General features: G+C 49.8%; 1 protein-coding gene across 5 annotated transcripts in view; it reads right to left on the reverse strand.

The window, feature by feature from the left end:
• Window positions 1-7,186: 7,186 nt before the first annotated feature.
• Window positions 7,187-13,483, reverse strand: part of WFDC5 (WAP four-disulfide core domain 5) — a 33,140-nt gene continuing 26,843 nt past the window's right edge. For 4 of the 5 annotated variants that reach the window (XM_077873319.1, XM_077873317.1, XM_077873321.1 and 1 more), the window contains exons 3-5: window positions 8,312-8,452; window positions 8,082-8,222; window positions 7,187-7,696 (exon numbers count right to left, since the gene is read on the reverse strand). In XM_077873319.1, the coding sequence (XP_077729445.1) occupies window positions 7,692-7,696; window positions 8,082-8,222; window positions 8,312-8,452 (287 nt within the window). In that variant the 3' untranslated portion in view covers window positions 7,187-7,691. Of the gene's footprint in view, window positions 7,697-8,081; window positions 8,223-8,311; window positions 8,453-11,691; window positions 12,013-13,483 lie in introns of those variants that run through there. The other variant, XM_077873316.1, reaches the window with a different exon arrangement.

Here is a 13,483-nt window from a genome sequence, read left to right on the forward strand (position 1 = left end):
CAGCACCTACCCTCAAGGCAGGCTGGAGAACTAAAGTAGCTTGTGGAAAGTGCTTGGCCTTGTTGATACCAGAAAATGTCAGATCCCTCCCCTGCCCACGTCTCCAAGCTCTGCTGGAGCTGAGGGCTAGTGACTCACCTCCTGATCCTGGGTGAGCCCATCTGCACCATCCCATCAGTAATGCCTGCTTCCCAGGGTGATGGGGGATTCGGTGTACATCAAGCAGCTGGCCCCGTGCCTGGCAGGGAGTCAGTGAGGTGCCCTTCACTTACCTTGGGCTTGGAGTTAAGCTGGTCAGGATAAGGGTCGTGTCCTCAGCTCTGTCACTTCTGTGTCCTCAGGCCGGTCTCCTCCCACTCTGGGCTTTGGCTCTTTTATCTGTAGAAGAGGGAGAATAACACTTGGGGTGGAAGGTGCACACACTATGAGTGTGTGTGCAAAGCCCCTAGAACATGGTAAGGTGCTCAATAAATGCCAATCCTTTGCACTGTCTTCTGGTCAGACCTGGGTTCAAATTCTGAGTCTGTCTCTTACTGGTGGCCTTGAGAGGATCCATTCTGAGCTTCAGTTTCCCCATCTGTAAACTGGGGGCATCACGCTTTCCTCAAGAGGTTATGAGGATTAACTAAGGCAGCACGCTGGCCCCCGGTACATACTCCGTGTGCAGTAAACACCTGGGGTACGGGTGGGATGCAGCTCCGCTCCCACCTTCTCCTCCGCACTTAGTGTCAAAAGATGAAACGTCCAACCCGCTTGCATCATCCCTTAGCTGCATGACTGTGGGCAAATCCCTTTCTCTTTCTGAGACTCACCCTCTTGCTCTGTTAATTGGGATAATTAATTCCACAAACCTTCCCCAACAAGAATCTGAATCTCAGTAAGAAAGATTAAATGACTTGCTCAATGTTACCCAGCTAGTCCACAGCACAGTTAAGGTTGGAAACTAGGCTTTTCCATCCAAGGCTCTCTCCACACACTTATTTTGAACAACTACTAAGTACTAGTCACTTCCCAGGGCTCCACATACACTTCACTCAGTTTAATGCCTACACCAACCCTGCCAGGGAGGTTTTCTAATCCCATTTTACGGATGAACCAGCAGGACTGACCCTAGAACTCAGTCACCTCACAGTGCTCCCTCCTGGGTGGGCAGGTGGGTGGGGGGTGGTCTCACCAAGGGGGCATGAGCAGGAACCCACTCTGCAGCCCCCACCACTTCCTGGGCCACCACCCCCCCTCCCCGAGAGAGGTCCCTTACCTGTCAGGGCCCCTCCAGGGCTCGGGCCAGGCTCTCTGTCCCCTGTCCCCGAAGGCACTGAGGCTGCGGAGCTGCTGGCCAGCGGGCTCGTCTCTGCCCCTGCTGCCCCGCAGAGCCTCGCTGCTGCTGGAGGCCCCGCCGCCCCCTCCTTCCCTGTCTTCCTCTGTCCCCCGCAGCGGAGGCCACATCGATCGATCGCTGCTGCCAGGGAGGGAGGGAGACCGCAGGCTGCCGGAGGCTGTGATTTCTATTCCTGACTCCTCAATTGGGTGGGGGTGGTGTCTGGAGACTGGGCCCGAGAGCCAGGACATCCTCCCCAGTCAGGGACCAGTGGACGAGCGGTCGTTTAGGGGAAGGGGGTCCAGTGAGAGAAGGATTTTAGCCAGAGCATTGCTAACAAAGCAACAATAACGGCTGTAATAATACCTTCCTTAATTGCGTCCTTAGTATGTGCCAGGTACTTCACCTCAGGGGACTTATCCAAGTTATTCCTGCTGCAGACTTGATGGGGACAGATGAGGCTTAGTCACCTGCACAGGTCACTTAGCTTGGTGCTGTGGACTTGGGATTGCAACTCGTGCCTTCCAGGACTGCTGGTGGAGATCTGCATTAGGGAGCTGGAGGAGATGGCCTCATTTCCCGAGAGCCCCCTGGGCTGTGAAGCGTGAAGCAGATATTTCGCCCCCTCAGAAGATCTGTCTCCCCGCCTGGCCATGGGTCCCTGATTTCTGCCTTCCCAGTGCTTTGGGATGGTAAGGGACAACTGCATCAAAGAGTTTTTTCAAGGGTTTTATGTAATCTAGGGGGGACTGGATTACATCTGACTCTTGATCTCAGGGTTGTGAGTTCAAGTTCCATGTTGGGTATAGAGATTACTTAAAAATAAAATCTTTTAAAAAAAAGTTTACTTAATCCACAAGCATTTATTGAGTGCCTACTGTGTGTCAGACTGGATAGAATGTGCTGGAGACCAGGACCTGGATACAAGAAAGAATTCCTACTTCACAAATATTAATTTATTTAATTAATCATTAATCATTAATAATTGTATTTAAATAATCATTAATAGTGATAACAACCAGCATTTATTGAGACCTTGCCTTGGGCCTAGTATCCTATAGTCCTCACCTCATTTATTAATTCATGAGTTATAGAAATGGGGAAAGGGCCATTATGGACCTCTTAGGCTAAAGGGGGATCCATAACCTTTATGTGCCTTGGATGAGCTGTACCCCAAATTCTCCTTCAGTCCCTGGCCGGAAATGGCCATCTGAATCCATGAGGTTCTACCCTAAAGAGTAAGCTTGATGTTGCATAAAGTACAGACATTTTTGTTAATAAGTAGACTAGGTGTGGTGGGCCGTTTCTAGAGTGTGTCCCGGTGATGCCTGCCTCCTGGTATTCATGTCCTTGTGTAATCTCTTCCCCTTGAGCATGGGCAGGATTTACTGATGTGCCTCTAATGAGCAGACTATGGCAAAGGGGAGAGGATGTTGCTTCCAGGATTAGGTAACATAAGATGGACTTCCTGCTGGTTTTGTTGAAGCAAGTTGCCATGCTGGCAAGCCAAGGCCCTGAGGGCAACTTCTGGCCAACAGTGAGTTAGAAACTGAGGAGATCAGTCCTACAACCCTCACGGAACTGAAACTCTGCCAACAACCATATGAGTTCATCCCTAGCTGAACTTTATTTCAGCTTTGCGAACCCCTGAAGTAGGGACCCAACAAAGTTGTGCCTGGATTCTTGACCCACAGGAACTATGAAATAGTAAATGTGTGTTGTTTTAAGCCACTACATGCACAGTAAGTTGCTACACAATAATAGAGAATACATACACTGGGTTTGCATCCTGCCTTTACCACTAAGTTGCTGTGGGATCATGATTCAAGTGATGCCTCCTTGTGGATTCGTATGTGCCTCATCTGTAAAATGGGAACAACGCCTCCCTTTCAGAACTATGGTGAGAAGTAGCACAAGCTGTTCCCTCTCCATGAACAACTCTTTCTGCCGTTTCTTTACCCAGCATATCCGTTAAGATTCAATTTAGTTACAATAACACACAGTGAGCCGGTGGCCTGAATGGAGAGGAAGTGACTTTTTCCGGCAGTGTGGGCACAGCTGCCCAGGAATGGTGCCGAAAATCTTTCGGTGTCTTTTCCTCCTCTGCTGCTCTTGTGTGGCTCTCACCCCTGTAGCAGCGGAGGCTCGTGCGTTGCCCATGGCCCCGCAGATCCCTTTGCCACTTTTGTGTGCACTGGCTCCTGGGATGCTTTCTCTCCTGCCAGCGATGTGCATCTGTTTGTTTACAGGGAGAGCCTGAAGTGCCTGGGGATTTATGTCCTCCATCCAGGAGTCATTAACTGATGACTGAGGGGGTACAGAGATATCAATGCTCCAGCTCTCTTGCTCCATGGGACAACTCTGAAGAGTCACCTACTCTTATGTCTGGAACCCCCCCACCGTGGGACTTTGCTTGTTGTCACACCCCTACTGGCCTCCCCCTCTTTCTGGTATACTTCACTGCCAGACCCATTTTTCCAGATCATTTCCAAATCATCACCATCTTAGGAATCTTCATCTAAAGATTTGCTTCCAGGGTGTCGGACGGCTCAGGGGGTTGAGCATCTGCCTGCGGTTCAGGTCATGATCCTGGAACTCTGGGATCGAGCCAGAGTTGGGCTCTCCGCTCGGCCAGAAACCTGCTTCTCCCTCTCCCCCTGCCTGCCACTCTGCCTACTTGTGCTCTCTCTGTCAAATAGATAAATAAAATCTTTTTTAAAAAATTAAGATTTGATTCCAGGGAACCCACCCAAGATAATCCTCAAGGTCACCAGATAGCTGTTCTAGCTGCAGTATTCATGTTCCAGAAGAACTAAGTGCAAATGGATGATGGGCAAAAGACTGATCTGTCTCATCCATTAGGACAACAAGGGCTTCCTGAGAAACCGCCTCCCCCTTCACCCCCAGTAGACTTCCCCAAACTTCTGACTGGTCAGTCCTGGGTTGCATGGTCATCCCTAGCTGCAAGGGAAACACATTTTTTAAAAGATTAATTTTTACTTTTAAAAACTGGAGCATAATGGTCTTATAGTAAATCTTAAATTACAAATGAATTAAGTTTTTACAAGTGTATGTATCCATGTGACTGTCACCCAAGTCAAGATATAGACTGGCACCAGCATCCCAGTACCCTGGGGGGGTGGCTGGATGTTTCCAAGTAGGGACATTGCTGTTGGTATGGAAGAAGGGGAGAATGGATGACTAGCAGTGTCATGCTTGGCTCTTACTTAAATTCGATATCAAATATTCAATATTCAAATATCACCTCCTTCAGGAAATCTTCTCTGGTTTCCAGGCTGAGTTAGGTCTCCCCTGGCCTCCCATAGTTTCCTGGCTTTCTCCCTTAGAAGCACGTCATGAAATTCTGTAGCTGGGGCTTCATCTTGTCCTCCAGTGTCCTCACTTGTCCTCCAGTGCACAAGCTTTGTGATGATACCAAGTAGAGCCTATACTAAGCGCTCAGCAAACTGAGTGAGTGAGGGGAAAAAAAATAGATTAGAGGTTGAAGACTCAGGCTCCTGGACATAGGTGTCCAGCCTCCCAGGAGACTTTCCAGAAGGGTGGTGGAGACAGGCAGTGGAGATGGAGCTGGATGGGCTGGGCTTTGGTGGCTGAGGACAGAGTTGGCACTGCAAAGCCCGGTGCCCAGACCTGATGGAGCAGGTAGTCAGTTGGCCAATAAGCTGAGCAGGCAACTCCAGAAGAAACTGTGTAGATGCTGCCACCTGTAGCAGAGAAGCCATGGTCTATGACCTGCCACCTCCTGTTGCTCCAGGATCCTAGCTCAGGCCTCAGGGCCTCAGGGCCTCAGGACAACCATGGGGCCCTAAGCAGCCTTCTAACCCGCTCACCTGGGATCCTTGTCCTGAGGTCCCCTAATTTTCCTCCTAACGCCTTTCAGGAAAGAAACACAAGGCAATGCTCTGGGTTCCAGCTGCATGGAACTGAGGCTGGTCACTTAACCTTCTTGGCTCTTTCTGATCCCCATGTCTCAGGCGTGCAAACTCAGTCTTGAGAGCTGGAAGGAACTTTCGAAGATGAGGTGTAACTAGTGTAGCCAGTAAGGATGTCAGCTTTGGCACACCACTGCTTGGCATTGAATCCCAGCTCCACTACTTATCAGCTGTACAATCTTGGCCAAATCAACCTCATCATGCCTTAGTTTTCCTCATATGTGCAATGGGGTCAAATGACAAAGCCTACATAGTGAGGTTGTAAGGATGTAATGAGATTATATGTGTAAAGTAATTAAAGTGACAGCTGGACAGGATCAGTGCTTTCATTTCAGCTGTTGTTGACTTTATTAGTTGCTAAAGTGGAATACAGTATGGCTGAATCCTGGCTTCTTCACGTCTTAACCAAGAGTCTTGGGCAAGTCACTTATATCAAAAGTTCTTGTCAAATGGGAATAAGAATGCCCATCTCTCTCAGAGTTATAGGATGGATGAGTGAAATGATGTTTCAGAGTGTGAAGCACAGAACGGGCATTCACTAAAGAGTAGCAATCATCTGAATTCAACAAGCTCTCACTGCCATAAATCTATAACAAATGCCCACCCCACCCCCAATCTCACTGGCTTCCTATCACAAACATTTATTTTGCTCTTTCAAGTTAAAGGATTGGCAGCTCAATTTTAGGCCTGCCCCAGATATCCTTTATCCCAAGACCAGTGGCTTCTGGGCAAGCGCTTCTCATTGCAGAAGCTCCAAGAAGGCTGGTGCCTTGCCTTGAAACTGGCACACTGTCACTTGCACCCACATTTCATAAGTCCCAGGGCCAAGCCCTAAATCCCTGGGCAAGGGAATGTGTGCTCTCCCCCAGGGAAGCCATAATAACAGTGGGGAGGGAAGGGGTATCTCTGGGCAAACAGTACAATGTACCCTATTATCTGTGTCGACCACCTGAGTTTATAGATGGGAGACTAGCAGGGAGTCAGTGACTCACAGATTATTCTCCTGTCCCTCCTCAATTAGGGCTCAGCATGTATCCTTACAATTAGCACCTGCTGCTTTGAGTTCAACCACTTGAACCCCATGAGAAGGACTATGGCAGTGAATTCTTTCCATATTCCACCAGGGCAAACAGAATCCCTGAGTGGTGACTCGCCTGTGACCATACTGCCAGGTCAAGGGAACAAGGACAGAAGACCCAGGATTCCCAACTTAACCTGCTTGGTGGACTGCCCAGCCCCAGATTCTACTGGGACATGAGAGGAAACCCAGCATATAAAGCAGGGAGGAATCTGCCTGGATCCTGCCCCTCCCCAAAGCTGAGTCCTAGATGAATGGGACAGTCAGGAATCCAGCACTCTGGGTCCAGGAATGTCCCTTAGGATGGCTGTCATTCCCTCACTGACCCCTTCCCCGCCCTCTCAGGCCCTGACTACAGACTGCTCCTTGAGAAATCCAGGTGAATGAGGTATCACCCAATGGGAGACAGACTCTCCCATAAATAAAGCTATCCCAACTGTTCAAGCAACATTCCCCACATGTGGAGCAATCTGAAATCATCTTAGGGTGTACCTGGATGCAAAATTATACAACATTGACTCTTGAGAAAGTTCTCTCCTCGGTCCTTCTGATTATCCCAGGAAGGAGGCCACGGTTTTGAGAACTGTGTCTTTAACAAGTCTTTAACCCTTGCTAATCTTCGTTTATTACCAGAGTCAGAGAGCAGCCTTCAGGTAGGTTTCCCAGTGTTGGCAGGTGGCAGCATCCAGGTAGAATTTAATACTATTATTTAATATTGTTTAATCTGACACATCTCCTTTAACAGCCCTTCGCTGTTTTTGTTGCATTTGCTTTTACCATTACATTTTATTCATGGCAAGTGATCCTGCATATGCATTTATACTGATGATATCAAGATTTTCTTTTGAAATAGATTTATTTATATACAAAAGTGATTCCGTTTAAAGAAAAACATTAGATAAACAGTAGTATAGGCAGTAAGCAAGATATTGTGATGCTGTTTTGAGGGTGTGGTAAAAATGGTGGAAAGGAGTATGCGAACAGATCACGTCTGGAAAACTCTGCTAGAACGTACCTTCAAGGTGGCTGGGCTGCCTAATGGAGGGGTTTGGACCCCACAAAGAGAGGCCTACCCGAATTGGGCATTTTAGGTGGAGAAACACATAGACAAAGAGATGTGGCTATGGCACAGGGTGATAGGAGTCTATCTGTGCACCTTGACTCCCAGGAGGAGAAACCAGGGGTGGATGGATGGGTGGCAAGGGAAGTGACAGCAGATCGGTATTCATCAGAAGGTTGAAACTGCCTCGGGTAGAGATAGTGCTATCTGGGTGGCAGGGTCCCAGGCCCCCATCATCATCTCTTCCTGCTAGGAACCCCTCCTGAAGATCTGAAGCCAGAATTAGCCTGGGGAGAGAGAAGGAAAGGATTACACCCCCATCACAGGGCTCTGGGTTCTTGAGAAACTTTGATCCCCGTCTACCACATCAACCCAGCCCTGGTGCCCAGTAAGACAGGATGGCCCGGCCTGCTTCACAAGGGCCAGCTGAAGCTCAGGGCAGTGGAGGGCTGTGGTCCAGGTGACATAGCAAGTTCAGCAAGAGAAAGGAGGATCGCCAGTTCCTCCACGGTTCCTCCAACGCTCCTACCCCAACCTCTTCCCCAGGCCTGACATGGGCAGCCCCAGGCTCCTGGGAAGGCAGGTGTCCTGTTAGGTTTATTGAACTGGAAGGAGTCTAATGCCAGGGCTAAGAGAGGAAAGAACCTGCCCCAAGGTGCATAGGAACCATACCTTGGATGGGGTTGCGACAGTCTCGGCCGCAGGCGCCAAGGCAGCAACGACTGGAGCCCCTGCAGTCTGCGTCCTTGTGGCACAGATGCTGCACGGGGCTGAGGCACTGCAGGCGGTCCTCGGGGCAGCTGCCCGGCTTTACTGCAACACAGGGGCCTGGTGAGCCCTGTCTGTGCCCAGCCCTGGGGCTCGGGGCTTGGGTGCTCAGCAGGGGTGACAGGGATACTCACCAGAAATCATAGGGACACACTGGCGGAAGCAAGCTTTGGAGCAGCACTTCATTCTTGCAGGACACTGGCTGTCATCCATGCAGTGGTCAGGCACCGAAAGGAGGCAGGGCCCATCGTCCGGCGGGCAGCCCCCAAATTTCTCTGTAAGAGAACCCCCCAAATCTTGCAGCTGGAGGCAGTTCCGACTCATGTAATAAGCGCCAATCTGGGAATCACAAGATCTGAATTCTCTACCCCTTACTTCTTGCCTGTCCTTTGGCCAGTTTCTTTGTTTTTGTTTTCTGGGGGGCCTGGAGTTGCTTTTATTTATTTACTTTCATTTATATTTTTTATTCAAGTATAATTGACCTAACATTATGTTAGCTTCAGGTGTGCAACAATATGATTTGGTATTTCTATATATTGGGAAAGGATCACCACAAGTCTAGTTAACATCTGTCCCTATACATAGTTACAAATTTTTTTCTTGTGTCTAGTACTTTAAGATATTTTCTCTTAGCAAGTTTCAAGTCTGCAATATAGTATTACTACCTAGAGCTGCCATGCTGTACATTACATCCTCAGGACTTATGTCTCTTACAACTGGAAGTTTGTTCCTTTGACTCCCTTCACCTACCTCTCCCACCTCCCACCCACGCCCCCTGGCAACCAGCAATCTGTTCTCTGTATCTATGAGCTTGTTTTTTGTTTTGTTTTGATTTTTTAAAAAATCCAGTGTGAGATCATACAGTATTTGTCTTTGTCTGGCTGATTTATTTCCCTCAGTGTAACATCCTCAAAGTCCATCCATGTCGTTGCAAATGGCTGGTCTTTTTTTTTTTTTTTTTTTTTGACTGAAAGCCTCAGTTTTCTCTCTGTGGAATGAGAAGCTGGACTCCGATCTCCCGGGGCTGGTTTGAGATTCCGATGACATGAAGGATAGCAAAAAATGAAGTTCAGCATCTGTACCTGGGCCAGCAGGACATGCCTGGTCTGGGGCTGCCCACCTCTCTGTTTTTATCAACATCTTTTCCATTTGGAGCTCCTGCTCTGCTTTCAGCTGCTTCTCTTCGTGGGGACTTGCTTTTGCTGTGTGCTTCGCCTGGTGCTCTCTTCTCCACCCCATTTACCAGGTCTCAGTGGAAACACCGCATCCTTGGGAGACCCTACCTCTCTGACCTCAGGCTAACTAGGTTGGCCCCCACCCCTCCTCGCACTCTTGCCTTCAGAGTTTGTGACTCTGCATCTATTTGTCTGCTTCTCTCCCTTGGCTGGAGGCTATGAGAATAGGCTTCCCCCCCACCTGCTTCTCTCACCATTAGGCTGATGCACAGTCCTTGATGCAAAACACCAGCAGCTCAACGACTCTTTGAAGGAAAGGATTTTGAAGGGTAATCCAGCATCACAAGCCTGGTGCACTATGAGCCACACTTGCACTGTGTGCTCGTCCTGCTGCAAGTGGCCTTTGTGTCAGGGATCTGTAGTAATTCGATCTTTGAGGTGGTCCTCTGACAGCTCTAGAATGTTCTGTTCCGGAGCTTATCTAGCCATTTTTCTTGTTAGAATTTTGGGCCATTTCCAGATTTCATGCAGAAGGCTTGAATCTTCTTCCAGTTAGAGCGAGAAGTCAAAGGTTGGAAGGACAGTTAATGTCCAGACCCACAGGGGCCTAGGCTAGGACTCTGAGTCCTCTGACCTCCAGCCCCTCTGCTCTGGCCACCAGAGCCCTGGGGAGGGTGGAGGCTGGTCCCAGGCCTTCACTTTAGCATCTGAGTGAAGTTTCTAGAGCCCGCAGCAGCAGCTGGATACATGTTATGACTTTACCTGGTGTCTACCTTCCCTCTCTGGCTCCTGACTGGACGCTGGCCACGCACATAGTAGGCACCTTACTCATGCAATAAGCACTCAAAACCAGCTTCACCCGTTTGACTGGGTTGTTTTAAACTGAATTGCTGCCCCCTGCTGGAGAAAGAGCAGCTAGTCTGGGAAGGAGCCACCTGGGAGGAGGAGCCCCTCCTCCACAGGCTGGAGGTAGGGGGGACCCTGGGAAGGCTCCGAGATCCAGCAGGGTAGCCCTGGCCGAAGGTGCTCGAAGGTGCTCAAAGCTGCTCGGGCCTCAGGGAGTGAGCCGAGAGGAGTTGCCTGAGTCAAAGAGGCACCTCCCTGTGGGCTTGGGTGGTGTGCTGGGGACCTGGTCATACAACCGGGAGAGCTTCTGGGTGGAGGGGCTGGGAGCTGAGCCTTGAGGAATAGACAGACAGGAAGAGAGTCAGAACTGGCATTTCAAGTGGCTCAGTTTTCTCACCTGCAAAATAGGATAATAATGGTACCAATCTCAGAGCATCTCAGTGAGGAGGAATGCAGTGAGGGCACCTGAATCATACCCAGTAGGGCTCTGGCCCTGGAACTTGCCAGTATCCTTTTCTCCTCAGCCTAGGCCTCAACACTCTCCTGCCCAAACCAGCTCACACCCCAGGGAATGAGAGCCCAGCCTCTGAGGAAGGCATAGGTTAGGTAAGAGGGGGCAGAGAGGATGCACAGAACTACTCCCAGCACCTGTGGAGGAGGGAGCCTGTCCCCATTACTGTCCCCTTCCCGCAGGGCATAGCCAGGAATGCACAGGTGTATGTAGGCCGGGTGTGTGTGGGTCACAGTGTTCTAGCCCCAAAAAGGCAGGAAGAGAGGCCTTGCCCAGGAGGGGAGTCACCGTGTAGCTTCTCAGCAGCCCCATCCTCTCCCCCCACCTATTGATAGGTCAGCCCCAGCTTTTTGAGGAGGCTTGGGAGAGGAGAGGTAGGGGTGAAGCTGCCTCCCAACAGATCCTGGCAACCACACCCCCTATCCAGTTTGGGAGAACCTTGCACAGATTGGTCTCTGGGATGGGAAGGACCAGAGAAAGACAGAAAGCAGATGGACAGGGGCGGACCAGACACAGCCTTGTTAGCAACAGAAGATGACAGGAAGGCTCATCTTGCTGTCATGGGGGCCCACAGATCCTAATAATCCATGGAGATAACAACGGAAGAGCAGGTGTGGACAGGTTTGCTCCCCCCTCCTCCTGTAGAGACACACAGGTACGGGCACACAGACACACACGTGTGCAGCCACGCCTAAACCGATGTCTGCAGACACAGGTTCATACAGACAAGCAGACACAAAGATACACACGTACACACATGCACACACAATCCACATTCAGATGTACAGATGAGCACCAAGAAGCTGGCATGAACACATCCACAGCTACAGACAGGACAGGCTGGCAGCCCAGACCTGTGTAAGCTGCTGGAAGCATCACGAAGCAGGCCTCCAGCTACACACACACAGACATCACACTGCATGGCCTGCCTTCCCCAAACCCCCACCCAGTCCTTGGATCAGAGGAAACTAGCCACACTCACCTCCCTTCCTCCTAGCTGAGGCCGCAGGCAGCCAGCTCCCCACAACCAGGAGGGCCACCAGGAGGAGAAGGCTCCAGGCCCTCATGTTTCTGCCGCCGGCTCTTAATGAGGCCAGGGCCCAGGGGCCCCTAAATTAACACCTGCAGCTCCAGGGAGGCTAGAGTAGCTGAGTCAGGGGAGGAAGAAGAGGTGGATGGAATGGTGCATGTTTGCCTCATCCTGGCCCCACCCCCGACCAGGAGCCTAAGTGCAAGTGTGCTTGTGCAAGAACTGACGAGGGGTGGGAGCAGGTGCTGGGTGTCGGGGGGTGGGATCCGGTTCGGCCTGTATTGTTGACTTAGGCTCTGATCTCAGGCAGTCTGCTCCTTCCTCGGGCCTCAGTTTTTCTTCTCTGAATAAAGAATGAAGGTTGTTGGGACAGATAATCCCTTTCCTGACTCTCTAAGGTCTTGAAGCCCCAGCAATGGTTTAGGCAAGGGACAGAAGTCAGCTGTGAATGGCAAGGAGGGGGTGGCGGAGTCCCAGATGCCTAGGAGGCAGTAGGGTTAAGGTCAGAGCTCCCTGCTGGAGAATGTGGGTCCAGGCAGGCCCTGTGAATGGGGCCGACTGTGGCCTCTCCTCCAGGACTTCTGTGGATGGGGGAGAGAGACTGCCCTGCCTTTGGTGAATCACCTCCTGTGGCATCATAGAACCTCCCCTTGCCTAGGACTGGCTCAGCTGTCAGGGTGGTTGTTTGTCTGGCTGAGGTTCCAGTCGCAGCAGATGTAGGTGGCTTTTGGGACCCCTTCCCTGGCCCTAAGAGATCCTGAAAAAAAGTCACCGCAGGCAAGGGCTGCAGCTTAGATTTCACATCATCTGGCTCCTGCATTTGGTGGATGAGGTATGGGGGCTCAGGGTCGTAGGGGGCCCCAAATAGAGATCCCCACTGAACCATAGTACCTTACCAAGACTGCAGGAGGTCAAGACCATCCTCGCCACCCTCGCACTTGAAAGATGGGGAAACAATAGGCCAGAGGTGGGAGGGGACTGGCTTAAGGACCCACAGCTGATTCCCAACTGAGTTGGAACTTCTATCATTGCCTCCCCATGATCCTTATTAATTACTGGGTCTTGGAAGCAAGGCATTACTTCATCTGACCCTAAGAAAGGAGGGGTTTCCGTTCCAGGACAATCCTCACAGTCGGAAAGTTCTTCACTGGGTTTAACCAGAATCCCTTGTGCTGTCTTCTAAGCTCTCAGGAAAGGAGGGACCCTATATTCTATAATCTGATGTTTCTTTTGCAATAGGAGGAGAGTTTTATGTAGTTTTCCTGACTACAAACTATACATGTATATTGAATAAATGCTTTTTCAACTGAGATGATTTTGTAGACGTTTTCCTGTGTCTTGAAGTATCCTACAATACCATCATTTTTAATGATTACATGGTATTTTGTAGGACTGATATGCTAAAACATAAAGTTTCCAATTATGAAACATAGGTTTCCAGTTTGTTTCTCACTCAAATAAAACTGTGACAACAATCTTTGTATATACATTTTGGGTCACATCTCTATTTTCTTAGTTCAAATTTGTCAAAGTAGAAATGGTAGGTCAGTCAAAAGGTACAAACTTCCAGTTACAAAAAAATAAGTCCTAGGGATGTAATGGACAGAGTGGAGGCTACCATTAATAATACTGTATTGCATATTTGGAAGTAGCTAAGAGAATAGATCTTAAAAGCTCTCATCACACACAAACAAAGTTGATAACTCTATGTGGTGATGGATGTTAACCAAATTTATTTTGGTGA

The sequence above is a fragment of the Canis aureus genome, chromosome 26, assembly GCF_053574225.1.
Source record: "Canis aureus isolate CA01 chromosome 26, VMU_Caureus_v.1.0, whole genome shotgun sequence".
NCBI classification, from domain to species: Eukaryota; Metazoa; Chordata; class Mammalia; order Carnivora; family Canidae; genus Canis; species Canis aureus.